This window comes from Galeopterus variegatus, unplaced genomic scaffold (genome assembly GCF_000696425.1).
Source record: "Galeopterus variegatus unplaced genomic scaffold, G_variegatus-3.0.2 Scaffold5070, whole genome shotgun sequence".
Taxonomy (NCBI): domain Eukaryota; kingdom Metazoa; phylum Chordata; class Mammalia; order Dermoptera; family Cynocephalidae; genus Galeopterus; species Galeopterus variegatus.
In genome coordinates, this window is record NW_007731181.1 from 23,054 (window position 1) to 25,344 (window position 2,291).

The 2,291-nt window shown below is 33.5% G+C and overlaps 1 protein-coding gene across 1 annotated transcript in view; it reads right to left on the reverse strand.

Annotated features, from left to right (window-relative positions):
• MRPS31 (mitochondrial ribosomal protein S31) overlaps positions 1-2,291 on the reverse strand; it is a gene marked incomplete at its 3' end in the record, with an annotated part of 34,361 nt that overhangs the window by 9,654 nt on the left and 22,416 nt on the right. Inside the window, exon 3 of the mRNA XM_008588849.1 lies at positions 692-784. Within this exon, the coding sequence (XP_008587071.1) occupies positions 692-784 (93 nt within the window). The remainder of the gene's footprint in view (positions 1-691; positions 785-2,291) is intronic.

The following is a 2,291-nucleotide window of genomic DNA, read 5'->3' on the forward strand; positions in this document are numbered from 1 at the left end:
ACATGTTCAATGGAAGAACTGATAAAGATCATGCTCCAAATCAAAGCAGTGCCATCACTTATATTTGGGCAAAAAATAGTATAATCTGGCAAAAAGTACAGTCATGCACCACAACAACATTTAGGTCAACAGCCTGCAAATACGACGGTGGTCCCGTAAGATTATAATGACTATACCACACAGCCTGAGTATGCAGTAGGCTATACCATCTAGGTTTGGCTAAGTACACTCTATAATGTTTGCACAACAATGAAATTGCCTAACTACACACTTCTCAAATTGTTCCTGTCATTAAGTGATACATGACTGTAATAAGAGATAAAGAGGATAAGTGAAAAGATGTCAGCTCAAACATAAGAATAAGAGGAAAAAGAATTAAACAGGCCTGAAGATTTTTATACTGTGCATAAAACTAGCAAATTATTTAACTGAAAACAGTTGATTTTCTTGGAGAAACTCTTATTCTGTTATTTACTTATTTTTAATAATGTTACTGAGTTTACTATTTCTTTTTCAGGGACAAAAAACTGTGTAGCCTCCTAAAAGAAAAGTTTAACCAGTCAATTGGTCTTTTAAAAACTACAATCTCACTTAAAACAGAAGTTTTTTTTAAACCAAATTGCTAAAATTCCATTTACAAGGTATATTTTATATATAAATGTATATGTTATGTGTATTAGACACTAGCCACCTGAAAATNGACTTGGTCGTCTTCTTGTCAAAAGGGAGAGAATCTGCAACAGCAGATGCAGCTGCCACCAACTCAGGACTCAGGGGCTCATTTCTGAAAAATAAAATGAAAATCAAATAACAAAGACCATGCCATTAGTTTAGTGAGAAGTAAAATGATTTGGGGGGAAAGCTGTCTGTCATTCAAAAAGTATATTTTCCTCAAAAAAAGGAGAAAGATTTCAAATAAACAACATAATGATGCACATCAAGGAATTACAAAAGCAAGAACAAAGCCCCAAATTAGTAGAAGGAAAGAAGTAATAAATATGACAGCAGAAATAAACAAAATAGAGATGAAAAAATCTACAAAAGATCAATGAAACAAGTTTTTTTTTGAAAAGGTAAGTAAAGACAACAAACCATTAGCTAGACTAAGAAAAAAAGACCCAAATAAATAAAATCAGAAACAGAAAGGGACACATAATAGACACCACAGAATTACAAAGAATCCTTAGACACTACTATGAACAACTACATGCCAACAAATTGGAAAACCTAGAGGAAACAGATAAATTCCTTTACACATACAACCTACCAAGACTGAACCAGGAAGAAACAGAAAATCTGAACAGACTAATAACAAGTAATGAGATTGAATCAGTAATAAAAAGTCTCCCAACAAAGAAAAGTCCAGGACTGGATGGCTTTACTGCTGAATTCTACCAAACTTTTAAAGAAGAACTAACGCAAATTCTTCTCAAACTTTTCCAAAAAATTGAAGAGGAGGGAATTCTTCCAAACTCATTCCACAAGGCCAGCATTACCCTTATACAAAAACCAGGCAAGGACACACCAAAAAAAAAAAAACAAACCCACCCATATCCCTGATGAACATAGATGCAAAAATCCTCAACAAAATACTAGCAAACCAAATCCAACAGCACATCAAAAAGATTATATACATTGATCAAGGTGGGATTTATCCCAGGGATACAACAATGGCTCAACACATGCAAATCAATAAACATGATATATCATAACAGAATGAAGGACAGAACCATATCATCATCTCAATAGATGCAGAAAAAGAATTTAATAAAATTCAGCATCGCTTCATGATAAAAACTCACAAATTAATTATAGGAGGAACATATCTCTCAATATAATAAAGGCCATATATGACAAACCCACAGTTAGCTGAACAGGGAAAAGGTGAAAGCTTTTCCTCTAAGAACTGAAACAAGACAAGGATATCCATTTTTACCACTCTTATTCAACATAGTACTGGAAGTCCTAGCCAAAGCAATTAGGCAAGAGAAAGAAATAAAGGGCATTCTGATTGGAAAGAAGAAAGTCAAATTGTCCCTGTTTGCAGATGAAATGACCTCACACACAGAAAAACCTAGGCTCACAAAAAACTCTTAGTACTGATAAACAAATTCAGTGAAGCCGCGGGATGCAAAATCAGCATGCAAAAATTTGTAGTGTTTCTACACACCATTAACGAACTAGCTGAAAAAGAAATCAAGAATGCAATCCCATTTACAATAGCTACCAAAAAAAAAAAAAATTTAGAAATAAATTTGACCATGGAGGTGAATGATCTTTAAGATGAAAAT